General features: G+C 44.0%; 1 protein-coding gene and 1 long non-coding RNA gene across 3 annotated transcripts in view; both read left to right on the top strand.

Annotated features, from left to right (window-relative positions):
* Positions 1–2,127: 2,127 nt before the first annotated feature.
* The window catches only part of LOC310676365, a 53,693-nt gene continuing 39,642 nt past the window's right edge, over positions 2,128–16,178 (top strand). The window contains exon 1 of the long non-coding RNA XR_014510496.1: positions 2,128–2,251. This is a non-coding gene — a long non-coding RNA (uncharacterized lncRNA). The remainder of the gene's footprint in view (positions 2,252–16,178) is intronic.
* Positions 3,541–15,599, top strand: BIVM (basic, immunoglobulin-like variable motif containing). 2 transcript variants are annotated; one of them, XM_083437915.1, is made up of 10 exons: positions 3,541–3,798; positions 5,319–5,917; positions 6,858–6,984; positions 7,964–8,059; positions 8,217–8,321; positions 9,477–9,571; positions 10,463–10,595; positions 12,461–12,544; positions 13,543–13,639; positions 14,863–15,599. In XM_083437915.1, the coding sequence occupies exons 2-10, from the start codon at positions 5,437–5,439 to the stop codon at positions 15,154–15,156; spliced, it is 1,512 nt and encodes a 503-aa protein (XP_083294041.1). In that variant the 5' UTR covers positions 3,541–3,798; positions 5,319–5,436; the 3' UTR covers positions 15,157–15,599. The 2 variants fall into 2 exon arrangements, with proteins under 2 accessions (XP_083294041.1, XP_083294042.1); XM_083437916.1 differs by lacking the exon at positions 7,964–8,059 and having other exon boundaries at positions 3,610–3,798.

Below are 16,178 nucleotides of genomic sequence, written 5' to 3'. Positions count from 1 at the left end.
TGGGGCTTGAACCCACGACCCTAAGATTAAGAGTCTCACGGTCAACCAGCTGAGCTATCCCTCAAATATACATGACAGACGGCTATCCAACCATCCAGGGTAGGAGAGCCTAACACCTCCAGAAAGAGACCTTTCCACTGTCTAACAACTCCTACTGTCAGGGAGTCAGAATCTCCTTTCTTGTAACTTGAAGCCTTTGGTTTATATGTCCTACCCTCCAGAGCAGGAGAAAACAACCTTGCTCCATCTTCCATGTGACTGCCATTAAAATATCATACCTCCTTTCAATCTCCTCTTTTTCAGGCTAAACATCCCCAGCTCCTTCAACCATTCCTCATAAGGCTTGGTTTCTAGACCCTCGGTCGTCTTGGTCTCCCTGCTCTGGACACCTTCCAGCTTGACAATACAGTGGTACCTCGGGTTACATACGCTTCAGGTTACAGACTCCACTAACCCAGAAATAGTGCTTCAGGTTAAGAACTTTGCTTCAGGATGAGAACAGAAATCATGCTCCGGCAGCGCAGCAGCAGCAGGAGTCCCTATTAGCTAAAGTGGTGCTTCAGGTTAAGAACAGTTTGAGGTTAAGTACGGACCTCTGGAACGAATTAAGTACTTAACCCGAGGTACCACTGTAACCTTTTAAAACTGGACACAGAACTCCAGGTGTGGTCTGACCAAGGTATAATAAAGTGGGACTAGCGGGACACTAGTGGAAAACTCTCCTTTTGCATAAAGGTAAAGGGACCCCTGACCATTAGGTCCAGTCATGTCCGACTCTGGGGTTGCGACGCTCATCTCGCTTTATTGGCCAAGGGAGCCGGCGTACAGCTTCCATGTCATGTGGCCAGCATGACTAAGCCGCTTCTGGTGAAGCAGAGCAGCACATGGAAACGCCATTTACCTTCTCGCCGGAGTGGTACCTATTTATCTACTTGCACTTTGACGTGCTTTCAAACTGCTAGGTGGGCAGGAGCTGGGACCGAGCAATGGGAGCTTACCCTGTCGCAGGGATTCGAACCACCGACCTTCCAATTGGTGCAGCAAGAGGTCCCAACCCTGTACTCAGCCCTCACCTGTGGCTCCTAGCAGCTGTCTGCATGCAGCAGCCGCCACACCCTGGGAAATGGCCGTGACTGGCCAACTAAGGGTAATTGAGGGTAGCAGGTGGATCTCAAACCTGGCAAGATAGGCAAACACAGTCTCTGGCAGATGGAGCGGACGTGACCAATAGTGGAACCAATGGACAATAAGGCAGATTCTGCGCATACTGTAGAGGGAACTGAGGGGCCAATGAAGTACCTGGGAAGGTAGCCCATCTACGAGAAGGAAAACTGATCCTAAATCTCTGCTGCCAGGGGTGCCAACTTGAATAAAATATTGGGGAGGCCCAGGCAAGCCCCACCATGCATAATGAATCACAAGACACAGTGCATGCACACCATTTGAATGAGGATGCCCATCAGCTTAGGAAGGGGCCCTCCAATATTTTATTGGGGGGCCCAAAGGAAACTCAGCCCTTAGGAGTTAGCTCCTATGTCTGCTGCCTTGTGGGACATCTTTTGGAGAAGAAACAGCTAAGGAGTATGCAAATCTGGAGTGGAGTCCCTAAAATGGTTGGGTGGTGCCTTGTACGCCTCCTGCTAACTCCTGCAGCCAAGCTGGTGCCAAACGTGTTGCTGTGCTTTCCTTCAAGCAGCATCAGCAAGGCCAAGAGGGGGTCTTGTCTGGGCATCCCAGGCTTGTGCCCTGGGAGGTCACTTCAGTGCTGTGAACATGCTATTTGGCTTTGCCCCTGGAGGTGTATACTCCATTGCCTCTCAAGACAAGATGGATGCCAAGGAACATGCGGAAAACACCAGGTTGAATCCCTGGCGTCTCCAGGTAGGGCTGAGAGGGAACCCTGCTGGAAATCTTGCAGAGCCAACGGCAAGTCAAGTGAGCTAGATGGACCAATTCAGTATACGGCAGTTTCCTACGTTCCTGTCATGAGCGTAGGCAAGGGAGGCAGCTGCCCCTCCCAGAACAAGTAAAACAACAGAAATACTTAACTGACCCATCATTTCAGTTGTGCCCCTCCTAACAAAAACCCTGGCTACGCCCATGGTTCCTGGTGAGCTGCCGCGCCGCCGGAACACGATTTCTGTTCTCACCCTGAAGCAAAGTTCTTAACCTGAAGCACTATTTCTGGGTTAGCGTAGTCTGTAACCTGAAGCGTATGTAACCTGAAGCGTATGTAACCTGAGGTACCACTGTATTCTTTGCATTTAAAAAAAATTGTTAAAGATTTTCATCGTTTACAAAAGCACACGCATTGTCTCTTTCTTCAGGTTGGTGTTTTATACAGATCAGTTACATTTGTCATGAGACATTGGTGTTATATGCAGTGTTGGGTTGGGAAGAAAAGAGGGGACGGGAGAGGGGTTGCTATGGGAAAGCATATGTTCTTTTACTTAGTGTACGCTTGGGATTTTGTGTCAGCGTCACTTGGGCACTTGTTACGTTTCCTTGGTGGTCGACACATTCGCAACACATTTGGGCCTACAAGTAAACTTTGCAAAATCTGAGGCTATGTGCTTCAACACCCCATATCCAAAAACAGGCTTCCTCAACCTTGGCCCTCCAGATGTTTTTGGCCTACAACTCCCATGATCCCTAGCTAGCAGGACCAGTGGTCAGGGATGATGGGAATTGTAGTCTCAAAACATCTGGCGGTTGAGGAAGCCTGTCCAAAAAGAATTCGCCAACATCACCGAGATAAAACTCTGCCTCACCAAGTTCGGATACCTAGGGGTGCAAATAAACAAAAAAACTGCAACAAATTCTTCTTCTTCCTTTTTGGTGATCATTCATAGCCAAGTAAGATTGTCTTCCATAAACACGGTTTTAACAATGAGTCCGTAAGTGACTGTGGAGGCCAATTCTGGATCCACATGTCCTTCCACAGCGGGGACATTGGTTTCTGGGCGGGAACTGATCACAGTGTGGATTTGCCAAGTTTGCCTTCCTCTTAGCACATTTCTCCCTTGCATCCTGAGTTTGAGTGTCTTCAAAGCCCATGACACCTTTGATAAAGGCTCCAACTGGAGCGCTTTAAGGCCAGTGTTTCCCAGTTGGCCGTGTTTATACTACATTTTTCAAGATTTGCCTTGAGAGTCTCTTTAAACCTCTTTTGTTGACCACCAGCATTACGCTTTCCATTTTTAAGTTCGGAATTGAGTACAGTGGTACCTCAGGTTACATACTCTGCTTCAGGTTAAGAACAGTTTCAGGTTAAGAACAAACCTCCGGAACAAATTAAGTTCTTAACCCGAGGTACCACTGTAGTTGCTTTGGAAGACGATCATCAGGCATCCGCACAACAAGACCAGGGACGACAAATTAACAAAGACCTGGACAGAGTGGAGCAAAGCTATCTCGGATAAAATAGCCATGATCAAAATGATCAACCCCCCCCCCCCCCCAAGTTAGCCTACCTATTCCAAACCCTTCCCAAGCTGTTCGTAGGCTGATGCTGGAGCTTTCCCGGGGCCTCTTTCCGGAGGAGGAGCGAGGCGGGGCTGCAAGGCAGCTTTCGCCTCTCCGGCTGCGCGCCCTCCTCCTCCTCCTCCTCCTCCTCCTCGCGCGGGTCCCGTAGGATTGCAGGGCGGAGGCGGGGCTTGCGCGCGAGCTGGGTATATGTGTGCGTGCCCGCTGGCGCGCGCGCTCTCAGGTGAGCTCGGAGGAGGCGGCGCGAGAGGGAGAGAGCGCGCGCTGTTGGTGATGCTGGTGCTGATGCGAGTCATGGCCGCCGCCAAGCAGGTAAAGAGGAGAGGCAGCGGGGAGGAGAACACTCACCCCCCCCGGAGGTTGGGGTTGGGGGGGGGGTGAGCGGGCAGTGAGGGTCTCTGCTCGAGAAAAGCGGGGAAAGTCCGGGGGGCGGGGCGTGTGCTGCGAGTGCTGGTTTAGTACAGGCTCTGTTGTTGCGCCTTATTCAGGGGTGGACTCACAATGGAGCCAGGAAAAAGGGGATTTTTTTTGGGGGGGGGAGAGAGAAGCAAACAAGGCAACCGACCCCCTATTCTTATTTTTTTGCCACGTTGGGGAAAGCAGTTGGGTGGAGGACACTAGGCCTGCCAATGTCTTTCATTCATATATATATATAATTTTAATATATATATAATTTTCCAATATTTACCCAATATTACCACAGTGTTGCCAATTACATACAGATTCCAATTGAAATAATTATCATTTCCAAAATTTATGCAATTTAATCAAAGTGGCTTCCCGTGCTCCTTGATCCATGTTTTCCGTCCAGTTCTTACAATTCATATTTTATTTTTTTATGAACATCTAATTTCGTTTTAGTTGGTATATGAACCATTAAGAGAACAGCGGCGTCCTTAGCGATTGCTGTTCGTGTCAATGCCTCACCTAACTTTCCGTAGGAATTCAAATGAGGTGCTCTAATTATTTTCCTTTTCCCTGCGTGTGTCAGCCTGAATATGTCCAGTTATGAAGTCATTTATGATTGCCAATGGCTTTCCCGTTAGCCATGGTAAGCGAGTTAGAGCCTTCATGTTCAGAGGCAGTTGAGCCTTGGAAGCCTTTGCCTTTGGCCCCCTGGAAGTGAGCATCCTTTGGCTTCAGGGATTGTGTTCACTTACTGTCTGGGAACCTTTGTCTAGTTCTAATAATTTCACACGCACGCACAACACAAACCCTCCTGACACGCTCAGGGAGTGTAGGTGCGCAGCATTACGTGGATTTGTTGTAATAGTTTCCTAAATGTAGGCCTCCCCCTTCAAGTTGTGGTTTCTTGCCTCAAAGGAGGATATAATAAGGTGGCTTGGGCAGGTAAGGTAAAGGTAAAGGGACCCCTGACCATTAGGTCCAGTCGTGACCGACTCTGGGGTTGCAGCGCTCATCTCGCTTTATTGGCCGAGGGAGCCGGCATAAAGCTTCCGGGTCATGTGGCCAGCATGACTAAGCTGCTTCTGGCGAACCAGAGCAGCACACGGAAACGCCGTTTACCTTCCCGCCGTAGCGGTACCTATTTATCTACTTGCACTTTGACGTGCTTTCGAACTGCTAGGTTGGCAGGAGCAGGGACCGAGCAACGGGAGCTCACCCCGTCATGGGGATTCGAACCTCTGACCTTCTGATTGGCAAGTCCTAGGCACTGTGGTTTAACCCACAGCGCCACCCGCGTCCCATGCTTGGGCAGGTACATGGAGAAAATAAATTGTGTACCAGCCCCAAGTTTTGCTGCGAAGAATTCTGGCATACTTATTATTATTATTATCTGAAAACATAACATGCTCTCTTCTTTATTTCAGACAATTTGAAATTATCTCGTAAATCTGGAGGAAGCGATGTAGGCAGCGTCTGAGTTGGAAAGGAGCCCCCGGCTCACTGTCCTTTTATTACCTTGGAAAAGCTTTGTATATTCATTCAATGCCTAACATTGCAGACTCTCAGCTAGGGAGTGGTTCTGGAGAAAATGAGCATGGACCTGGAAGAACAGCTTCAGAAGTGAATCTTCATGGTACTGTAAAACCGTTCTGTGCTGCCGGTGCCTCTGTTGCCTCTCTTGGATCTGGTGGGGACAGGCATTATCCGTGGGGATGCCCCGTCACTCACACCCGAGAAAAGTTTTACACTATCTGTTCAGACTATGCTTTCTTAAACCAGGTAACATCCGCTCACAAAAGCCCAAGTGCTACAGTTAGTGCCTGCCTACAAGACAACACTGCCTTAAATGTTAGGAACAATTCGCCTGGCTTCATTGGCATTCGGACTGGCGCGTCAGACATAGTTTACAATGAAGATACTCACTTGGAAAGTTTGTCCAGCAGCCTCGGAAAGCTCCCATTGGCGTGGGAAATTGATAAGTCTGAGTTCAGTGATACATCCCCAGAGCTGAAGAACCGAGCAGGTACAATTATTTTGATGGAACATATGGTGGTGGTGTTTTTAACTTAATAAATGGAAAGCAACTCCTGAAAAATATACTTAGGTTGTAATATAAACTCCTGGCTGGCACTGGTTGGAGTGCTGCAGTCCCAGCTGTATTCACAGCCCTGGTACTCCCACTGGTGAGAATTGAAGATGGGGCAGGGGAAGATTCCCCTTCACTGCACCAGATTCCAGGCAATGCTAAAAATTAGCCAGGCGCATTTTGTACCTGGCTATTGGCCCGCTTGCGACCAAATGAAGATGCCTGGGCGCCAGGATAGCTCACCTGACACCTCCACCCTCTGGAGGTGCATGCCTGGGGATCATTGGATCACACACTAATCCTGTAGAATTCCATCAGTTATATTTTATCTGCGTAATTGGAATAAATTTCAGGAACCAAAATGCTTTTCCTGCGCAGCCTGTCTTCCAATTCATGTTTTGCTTTCTGTGTATGTCTCCTATACCCTAAACCAGGCATCCCCAAACTTGGACCTCCAGCTGTTTTGGGACTACAATTCCCACCATCCCTGACCACTGGTCCTGTTAGCTAGGGATGATGGGAGTTGTAGTCCTAAAACAGCTGGAGGGCCAAGTTTGGCCATGCCTGCGCCAAAACCATATCTCTTTCCCTTGTCAAAATAGTCCAAATCTAACTTGTGCACAGTGTAAATTAAGCAAATGAAACCAAGCTATGTACACTTACACAGTCCACACTTCATATTTTGGTTTTAATTTGGAGTTCAGCATGACCACATGGAAAATTTCCCAATTGTAGATTGCTTTTTTCTTTTTGCAATTGTCTCGGAAAACTGACTTTTAAAGTTTATTATTAAATTTATATCCTTACCTGCCTTCCGAATAAGCTCATGTATAATGTTTTGTCTAACTGAAGAATAATGATTAAACTTATTTGACAGGCAACATAAAGAAGCAAGGAATCAAGAAGATGTCTGTAGAAAAGAAGAGTAAACAATACAGAGAATGTCCGCAACATTATGCTCTTGAAGAAATAAAACAACGGAAAGTGTTAGATCTCCGAAGATGGTAGTTTTCAAAAGCTATTTTTTAATTTTGAATGTGTAAAGATGAATATTTTTAAAATCCATGTTGGGTACAGCTCTGTTTATGGTGAGATTATTCAAATCACAGGAGTGTTTTTTGTTTCCGGAAGCATTAAACCAACATAACCCTCATGGTCCCTTCCTACCGTACATTTCTAGGAATCTATGATTATAAGGCTACTTTGTTGTGGCTCCATTACAAGTTTGTGTGTAGCTCTGCACTCTAACATAGACAGGCGTCTTGCCTCCTCAAAGGAGCAAGAATAACAACAGCCCTGAATGTTTTAAGTGTGAAATGCTGGCTGAGAATATTTCAGATTACTTCTTTGGATCTGGAGCATATGTGTTGACAGTAAAGGCCCCAGGTTTTCCCCCAACCTCTAAAATGGATGCAGTTTCCATCAGTATTTCAACGTGATAGGTCTGTCTCCAGCAATAATAAAAATAAAAATACAGCAATACATCTGCCTTGAAATAATAAGTGGAATCCTGTTCGGGAACCTATATATCTGTTTCCTAAAGAGGTCTCTCTTTTGTCAAACTTTTTTGCTGTCTGTTGGCTATTAATCTCTAGTGAAGTACTTCTAGGTACATCTCTGCATTACTTAAGATAACTATAAGGGCGTTTTCCAACCAAACATTTCTGGTGCGATCACCTCTGGCTCCCAGTACATCCTCTACATAAATTTTGGGGGTTCCCCCATCCCTCCAGAGCGGATCTAGGGGTGTGCGGGTAGAGGGAGGGGATTTTGTATGCTTGTGGAACTACCTAGGTGTATGTGACGCATGGAGTAGAGAGTGCTGAGGTAATGGCTTTCTTGTGAGAGGAGCCAGCTATTCAGTTGCGAAGCAAATTCTGTGACTGATTTTTTGTGTCTATTAATTTGTCAAAAGTGAAATGCATTGTTTTCCTTTACGTCTTGACATGGCTGCCTAAACTTAAGCAATGTGTTCTTTTAAAGGTATTGTATAAGTCGCCCTCAATATAAGACTTCATGTGGGATTTCCTCATTAGTCTCTTGCTGGAATTTCCTCTATAGCACAATGGGAGCTGGAAAGTAAGTCACTCGATGGAGCTATTTAACTATTTTCATTTCGGGGTAAGTCCTACTGGATTTAGTGGGACTTACATCCTAGTCAGTGTTCTAAAGAAATAGCCTAATCCTTGCTTTTTAAAGTGATAATTCCTTACATTTTCATCTTATTTTTAACCAGCTTACCTCCTATTACTCAAGAAGAGGCTTTGCATATATTGGGATTTCAACCTCCTTTCGAAGAAATTAGATTTGGGCCATTTACTGGAAATACAACATTAATGAGGTAAAGCTGTTCTTGCTATACCTTGCGCTATTCTACAGGGTTACACGTGCATCTTTTTTTAAAAAAAGTATCTTAAATGGAATTCAGTTATTATTAATCTATAGAACTTTGTTAGGGCTGCAATCTACTCACTTCCCTTGGTGTAAACGCCATTGAGTTCAGTGGGGCTTGCTTCCAAGGAGACCCGAGCAGTGGATAAAGTCTTAATGGACCAATTGTGGTCCATAAATATGTACAAAGCTTTAAAAACGTGCAGGTAACATTTATGCTGAAATGCACTAACATACTTTGTTGTGTTAATGATGCTTCTGGCATGTGACTGACCAGCCCTTAAGTTCACCTGCCCTTAGGTTCAGAGGAGAAAGGCATGTGAAGCAACTTAGGCTGTAAGGCCTGCTCTTACAGTGCAGTGAGGTGAAATAAGCAGAAAGCACTGGGGAAGGAGAGGCTGCAATCCTTTGCACACTTAGTTGACAATGCATAGAATCATTTTGCTACATGCTCAATCGGGGCATGTTGTGAACACATAGCCATTTCGTATGATGTTCATAGCATTTAAAGGAGAAATAAAGTGGGGCAGAGGGAATCGTTTTCTGGGGCTATGATGGACCAGAGGTGTTGTCTTTTAAGAGTACAGTGGTGCCTCGCAAGACGAAATTAATTCGTTCTGCGAGTTTTTTTGTCTTGCGAAGCACCACTGCGTATTGACGGTTTCCCGTAGGAATGCATTGGCGGTTTAAAAAAAAAGGCGCAAGACGTTTCGTCTTGCGAAGCAAGCCCATAGGGAAATCCGTCTTGCGAAGCAACGCAGAAAATGAAAAACTCCTTCGTCTTGCGAGTTTTTCGTCTTCCGAGGCATTCGTCTTGCGAGGTACCACTGTACAGTGGTACCTCAGGTTACATATGCTTCAGGTTACATACGCTTCAGGTTACAGACTCTGCTAACCCAGAAATAGTGCTTCAGGTTAAGAACTTTGCTTCAGGATGAGAACAGAAATCGTGCTCCGGCGGCGCGGCAGCAGCAGGAGGCCCCCATTAGCTAAAGTAGTGCTTCAGGTTAAGAACAGTTTCAGGTTAAGAACGGACCTCCGGAACGAATTAAGTACTTAACCCAAGGTACCCCTGTACTATGTTTTTCCACTTTGTGCTCTTCAGGTGGTTCAGACAAATTAACGACCATTTCCATGTAAAAGGATGCTCATATTTTCTCTATAAACCTCACGGGAAGTATAAGACAGCTGGGGAGACTGGTAAGTAACTAATTTTATTAAGGTGAGTTGTCAAACAGACGGAACAATAGAAAATGACAGAAGGGAAAAGAGAACCAGAATATATAGCCGCTATGTTTATTAAAACATTTCTTAGCAGTTGCATTATTTATTAAAACATTTCTGTATAACATCTACATTGAACTCAGTGCAGATTTTTGTTTAATTTTAAAAAAGAATGATGCTATTTTGTAACATGCATTCTTGAACTTTGCAAGAAAACTTCCTTGTGGAGTTGTCCTTGTGGAGGGCTTGGATAGCATGCCAGTTGAAAACAAAATAGAGCAGGATAGAGTCTCAGCTGAATCTACTTCTAGAATAATAATAATTTTTTATATGCCACCTGCCCATCTGACTGGTAGTGCCCCATTTTGTTCATAACCCTGGGTTCCTACAGGAGAAAGGGTGGCTTAAAAATGAAATGTAATTGCAGTTGAAATAAAACTTCAGTTCACCTCAGCTGCTTCTGGAGGCAACACAGAACATTTCTGGCAGGACACAAATTTAATACTACCTTCCAAATGTTGTTGGATTCCAGCTCTAGCTAGCATGACCAAAGGTCAGAAATGACTGGAATTGCAGTCCAAAGTATGTGGAGACCACCACGTTAGGGGAGGCTGGTTTCGTTTATTTATTTATGTAATAAAATTTATACACCACTCGGTTGCAAAAACAAAACCCAAAGAAATGTTGAAGCGGGTTTATGTTTTTTAAAAAAACGTATTTTGATACAGTTGCATTGCCTTTTTTTGACTAGTGCATTTCAATCTGTTTTAATAAACAGAGAGTATTTAGAAGCTATGGCAGTATTTAGAAGCTCATTGCAGACTAAATCCAAATTACCAGTGACTTTTAACTTGTTTTAATTTGTAGCTTCGGGGGCTTTGACCAAACTAACAGAAGGACTGCGAGATGAATCTGTGGCCTACATTTATCATTGCCAAAATCATTATTTTTGCCCCATTGGATTTGAAGCCACCCCAATAAAACCAAGCAAGGCATACAAGTAAGACTTTGAAGACCTAGTGATGCTATGGGCATTCTTTGAATAAAATGCTGTTAAATCCATGCTACTCTACATTTCTGTATGCTGGGTATATTAAAGCCTTTGGAGAATCAGAGACAGGGTTGTCAGAAGTAGCTGATAGAGAACACACGACAGGATGCTTGCCATATGAGAGTCAGTGAGTAGCATCCAACATGCTTGCTTTGCGAGCGGAAGGAACTTATGTTCATGCAAAAGGTTCTCCTGTTTGCAGAATAATATCAGATGCTACCCAGTGACTTTTTGAATCAGTGAGTAGAATGAAACTTCCATCCAGATGTTTATGGATGAAGGTTTTTGGAAATCTGTACCCTATGCAGTTGTGGTCACCCTGTGGAAAAAGCAAGCCTGACGTTCATATTAATAGTGCACATATAAAGGTACGTCAACACAATGACACCTGATAAGTAAGTCCTAATGCAGGCATAGGTAAACTCGGCCCTCCAAGTGTTTTGGGACTGCAATTCCTATCATCCCTGACCACTAGTCCTGTTAGCTAGGGATGGTGGGAGTTGTAGTCCCAAAACAGCTGGAGGGCCAAGTTTGCCTATGCCTGTCCTAATGGAATAATAAAAGGGGTGCATAGGTAGGTAAAAGATAAAGGACCCCTGGACAGTTAAGTCCGGTCAAAGGTGACTGGGGTTGTTGCGCTCATCTCGCTTTCAGGCTGAGGGAGCCAGCGTTTGTCCACAGACAGTTTTCTGGGTCATGTGGCCAGCATGATTAAACTTCAACTGGTGCATGGAGGACTGTAACAAGTGCCAGAGCGCACGGAAATGCCGTTTACCTTCCCGCCATAGCGGTACCTACTTACTTGCACTGCCATACTTTCAAACTGCTAGGTTGGCAGGAACTGGGACAGAGCAACAGGAGCTCACCCCGTTGTGGGGATCGAAGCACCAACCTTTTGATCGGCAAGCCCAAGAGGCTCAGTGGTTTAGACCACAGTGCCACCCACATCCCTAAGGGGTGCACACCTACTTACAAAAAATGTTTATATACTTGAACGGCCTTGAAAACTTCACACAGCATGAAGATGGCTTGCTTTCCATTTTTTCAAATATTTTCTAATTTTCTTATTTAAAAAACCAACAAAATGAAAACCACACACATCTTTACCAAGAGCAGCAATAGCGTGAGCTGATCTCAGTTTAGCCATCAACTCAACAGCCGTATTCACATTTCGTGGTAAGTCATGGCTAATGGTTTGCCATGAACGCTCAGGCTGCCGCCGCCATGGACTCCTTGCTATGAAGAGGGAGTAACAAAACGCAAATGTTGGCTTGGTGTTGCATCTGAAAATAACTTAAGAATTCTAGAGCAAATTTATTTCCGCTTGTGCAAGTTGTTAAATATGCCGAAATCGGTACAGAGGTGATGCAGTGTAATTGTGGAGCCAGTACTTCAAGATTAATTGGTGCCTGTACTTTAATTAAGACTGGGGTACATATTTCACGTGTTTAAGTCTGAAGCAATTTCTCTGAACCACAGTCACGGAAAACATTTAAAGTTGTTTTAGTTATCCTTAACAGAAATTGTATTGTTATGTAGAAGTAAAACAGCTAAGTGGTAATATTGAGACACACATGCTGACTGTTCAGAATACCTTAGAAAGCGTAGCTCATTCAGTGGAACATGAGACTCTTAATCTCAGGGTTGTGGATTCGAGCCCCCATGTTGGTCAAAAAGATTCCTGCCTTGCAGGGGGTTGGACTAGATGACCCTCGTGGTCCCTTCCAACTCTACAGTTCTATGATTCTAAGCTTTTTCATAAGCCGTCTTGTCTTACTGTGGTAAATTAGTGGATATGATTTTGTGTGCACTAGAGGGCGCCTGTTGCAGCAAGAGGTGGAACATTGGATACTCATCGGAGAGCCAAGCAGGAAACACCCAACTATTCACTGCAAAAAGTAAGTTAGCACACCCTAGTGGGATTAATCAGATACAGATTTAGGTTTTATGAACTTCACATGCTTGTAGAGCTGCTGTTAATGGCAAGTGCAAAAACTGGACAGGAGAGATGTTCCCAAGGTTATTTTGACTTTTCATTTACAACTTCCGTGAAGGCTTTTGTGGTACAGTACTGTGCTTCTTTACAAAATGTAGGTAGGTAGCTTGTATCCTATCGACATCCCGTTTCACATAGGTATCTGGTGTATTACTAGTGTAGAACCCATGGGGAGGGGGTGGGAATTTGTCTTGAAGAGACATAAATTTTAAAACAGCAGTTCCAAATAGGAAGTGGTAAGACTTTAGCTGAGAGATTTCTCTGCAGAGGTAACGTTTTGTTGAGAAACAAATTTCTAAGAGAAACATCATCTCTTGTGAGCTCACAATTTTTCCTTGGCATTGACTATACTAAGAGTGGTGTCAAGACTGTGGAAGGAGAAGACTGTGGTGTCTACAAAATACTACATCCCCTCCTTTCTGTCCTTCTCTCTCTCTCTCTCTGCAAAACAGACTTTGCCATCTTAAAAGAAAATACCAAGGAAAGTAAATACCCTTTCCCCACCTTACTGATTAATGAAAACAGTTTTTCAGTTCATTTTGGTAACCGAAGAGGCAGAGGCCAAAGAGGAGCTGAGGAATTCGTGAGGGAAATACTTGGGTAATACAGAAGCACAGTGCAGGGATACGAAATACCCCGTGTTCTCATGGGCTGTAGTCATTTCTGAGTGGTGAATTTTGTGTGTGTTCATTTTTAAAAGGTACATCAAGGAAAGCAAAGTTTCTGTCATGTGCTGTGCAGGATGCTCCTAATTAAGATTGTATTGTGATCTGAATCCCAAATAGTTTTAAAACCATAAAAATGGCTTGTGCAATTTTATTGCATGACATGTTCTACACTGAATTTGTGATATCTTTGCCACCCTCCCACCACACCCCTTGATTTTTATTTTTTGCACAGGTGGGCAGATATTGTAACTGACTTGAACACACAAAACCCTGAGTATCTAGATATCCGGCACTTGGAAAGGGGCCTTCAGTATCGGAAAACAAAGAAGGTAAAATTGCCTCATCTTGATAACAAGATTAGCTTGCTTCTTGAGCATTTGTGCCTCATTAGGTTGGCTTGCCTTTAAGACTCTAGCTGTGAGGGATGATTGCTGCGTGAGTGATGTAAAATTAACAACTGCTGAAGAAACGTGGAAAAATTAATCCCTGAGTGAAAATGTTAAGAAAACATAAGGAAGGAGGTCAGGGAGATCTAGTAGTTCTGCATATCCATCTAGTGTGACTCCCGCTGCTCATGTGAACTAAGAAAAGCTGGTGCAAATGAATGACTAAAACTTGTTCTCTGCAAAAAGTAACTTTCTCAGTATATGCTGCCAAATAAAAGATTGTTTGGCTAAGCATCAGAACTCTGTGGTAACTTCGTGTTTTCTTTCACTGGCCCTCTGGGGAACCTGCCTCAGTATTCTAGTACAACAATTTTTTTAAAAGACTTTTGATAGCCCCTCTTAAGCAACCTCTTCCTGATCTGCTTGCTCTTTCTAGGGAAAAGGCTGACTTTAAAGTATCTACTGCAGACCAGCTCTTTCCACCCAATAGTTTATATTCTTGCTCACGGCTCTTACTAAGTCAATGCCCTGTAAAAAATTAGCCAGATAGGAAGTAGCATGACTGCTGAAAAATGCATTGCTGAAATGTGTTTGTTCACATGTTTTCACCAGCTTTTTGGATACAGTGGTACCTCAGGTTAAGTACTTAATTCGTTCCGGAGGTCCGTTCTTAACCTGAAACTGTTCTTAACCTGAAGCACCACTTTAGCTAATGGGGCCTCCTCCTGCTGCTGCTGCAACGCCGGAGAACGATTTCTGTTCTCATCCTGAAGCAAAGTTCTTAACCTGAAGCATTATTTCTGGGTTAGCGGAGTCTGTAACCTGAAGCGTATGTAACCTGAAGCGTATGTAACCTGAAGCGTATGAAACCTGAGGTACCACTGTACTTGTTCACCAGCTTTTTAAATATTCTGTTGGGAGCTGTCAAGAGTGGTTGGGGAAACTCAGCTAGATGGGTGGTGTATAAATAATAAATTATTATTATTATTATTATTAGCAGAGCCAGTGCTGTGAGGGGTTGGCAGAGATGAGCAGCAGCATCTTTCCTGCGCAGGCTCAAAAAAGTTTAAATTCTTAAAATGGAGGGTGAGGAAAGCATGAAATCGTAGGAAAGGAACTTAGTACCAAATCTAGAACTTGGTTTTCTGTTTCCCCTTGATTTTTAGGTAGGAGGAAATCTGCATTGCATCATTGCTCTCCAGAGGCTTAGCTGGCAGAGGTTTGGCCCCTGGAACTTCCCATTTGGAAATGCTAGACAAGATTTGCAGCCCCCGTCACAGACGCCGAGTATCGCCAAGTCTGAGAGCGAAGACAATATTTCTAAGAAGCAGCATGGGCGCCTGGGAAGATCTTTCAGTGCTAGCTTCCACCAGGAATCTGTATGGAAGAAGCTGTCTCATCTTCACGAAAGGCGGAATAGCGGCTTTCAGAGTTACACAGATTATGATGAGAATGACTAAAAAGACCTGCTTGTGCAACTGATGTACTGTAAAGTATTCCTTAAGATAGGTTTAAAGTACAATAGGCGCAGAGTAGAGAGAGGGTAGAAATTTCAGTACAACATGCAACCTTAGCAATGTTTGCTGCTTTAAACCCGTGAATGTTGGGGATGCTGAGAAACACTAGCTCAAAGATAAGCACAGAATATTGTACACTTTACAATCCAGTATAATCAGCAATTGACCTGCGTTTCTGACCATGAAATCAGAAGGGGAAATAATCAAGATCAAAGCCATTGTGGGGAGGGTGGGGGCCTGGGGAATCTATTATTAGAAGAAATAGATAATACTCAAAAGCATGAGATTTGTTAACTTCCAAAATGATTTATTAAACACACATTGTATAATGGTTTACCTTTACCTTTTACCTGTATAATGGTATTAAATGTATACTGTGTATTTAGTTCTAAAAAAAGAAAATCAAAAATGCAATAAGGACACCACTGTCCAGTTCTAAATTAACCAAACACCAAATGTTAAATTTGTATTGTTGTTGGGTGATCTCAGTTTGGTGACCGTTGGGACATCATTCTGTATGGATTAAGCTCGTTGTGTTAATTGATGACTTTGGTTGGCAGTCACAGGCGATGAGCCTGTGAAAAATCCTGGAAAGAGGGGGTCATTGCTTGCTCCTTTTCGAGGAGGGGGTCAGAAAAATCTTTCACTGCCAGTTGTGCGCTCCTCCAACACCTTTTTGTGTGATCGCTTCACAATTTGATAGGCTGCTTGTAAACAAATCTCCCCCTCATCTTAAATGGCTACTGAACTGAGCACCTGAGCTTGCAATATTGTGCTGTTCCTACCTTACCTTTTTTCTTGTGCTTTCTGTATCATTTTCACTCCACTCCTTTAATTGCTTTATTGTTAATATGGGAGGTGCTTTTAAGTGCCGAAACACACTAGCAGCCACAGTGATATACCTCTTTGGCCAGAACACTGTTTGTATCTTTTCAAATGATCATGTCAAGTAGCTTTATTTGGAA

This window comes from Podarcis tiliguerta (assembly GCF_965153285.1).
Source record: "Podarcis tiliguerta genome assembly, chromosome: 4".
NCBI classification, from domain to species: domain Eukaryota; kingdom Metazoa; phylum Chordata; class Lepidosauria; order Squamata; family Lacertidae; genus Podarcis; species Podarcis tiliguerta.
Note: the sequence above shows the minus strand (reverse complement) of the source record. Positions and strands in the feature narration are given on the sequence as shown.